Genomic DNA, 675 nt, shown 5'->3' with positions numbered 1-675 from the left:
GCTGACGAGGCAGGGTGGGACGACCTGTGCAAATACTTCAGGTCCAAGAGCTCTCTCAGCATCTCATCACAGCCTCCGATGCAGCTGACAAACTCGAGAGGCATTATGGGTGGAACGCTGCCTCTCTTGAATTTAAACTTCAGTCTAAAAGGAAAGGAATCAAAGTCTCCCAGTTCGTAACTCCTCATCGTCAGACCTTGATTTTTTTATTTTGTTTTATTTTTAAACTCTGCTATGCTGACACCAGTTTCCCCAACACTCTCCTTTCTCCCCCCAAGCCACAAGAGTGCTGCTCCAGCTTCCCAAGACTGGAATGGAAAGTGGTTGCCCAGCCTGGCCCAGGGAGGTCTGTGGCGCTGACGGTTAACTCATCATGTCTGAGGGGTTGCGTTTCCCCAGGGGGTAACCGGTACCACCTACCTGTGAACTGGATGCGGTTTACACACATCACAGATGCTCTCGTCCCTGGCCACGTCCAGCACGAAATCAGGAAACCAGACTGCGGATTTACAAGCTGGGAAACCCGTGCAGCTGAGATAGAACCTGCCGTGGGACAAAGGCACCGCGTGAGGAAGAGCAGCATCAGGACAGTCACTGATCCATTCTCCCATCTTTAGCCATCAGAAATTGTCCAACCATGTTTAAGGGCAAACACGTACTCGAAGGGGCGGTTCA

General features: G+C 51.4%; 1 protein-coding gene across 1 annotated transcript in view; it reads right to left on the bottom strand.

Annotated features, from left to right (window-relative positions):
- Positions 1-675, bottom strand: part of TOP3A (topoisomerase (DNA) III alpha) — a gene marked incomplete at its 5' end in the record, with an annotated part of 8,896 nt that overhangs the window by 1,823 nt on the left and 6,398 nt on the right. The window contains 2 exons of the mRNA XM_010139917.1: positions 25-144; positions 421-543. Coding sequence (XP_010138219.1) covers positions 25-144; positions 421-543 — 243 coding nt within the window. The remainder of the gene's footprint in view (positions 1-24; positions 145-420; positions 544-675) is intronic.

This window comes from Buceros rhinoceros, unplaced genomic scaffold, assembly GCF_000710305.1.
Source record: "Buceros rhinoceros silvestris isolate BGI_N320 unplaced genomic scaffold, ASM71030v1 scaffold29047, whole genome shotgun sequence".
In the NCBI taxonomy this organism is placed as follows: domain Eukaryota; kingdom Metazoa; phylum Chordata; class Aves; order Bucerotiformes; family Bucerotidae; genus Buceros; species Buceros rhinoceros.
Note: the sequence above shows the minus strand (reverse complement) of the source record. Positions and strands in the feature narration are given on the sequence as shown.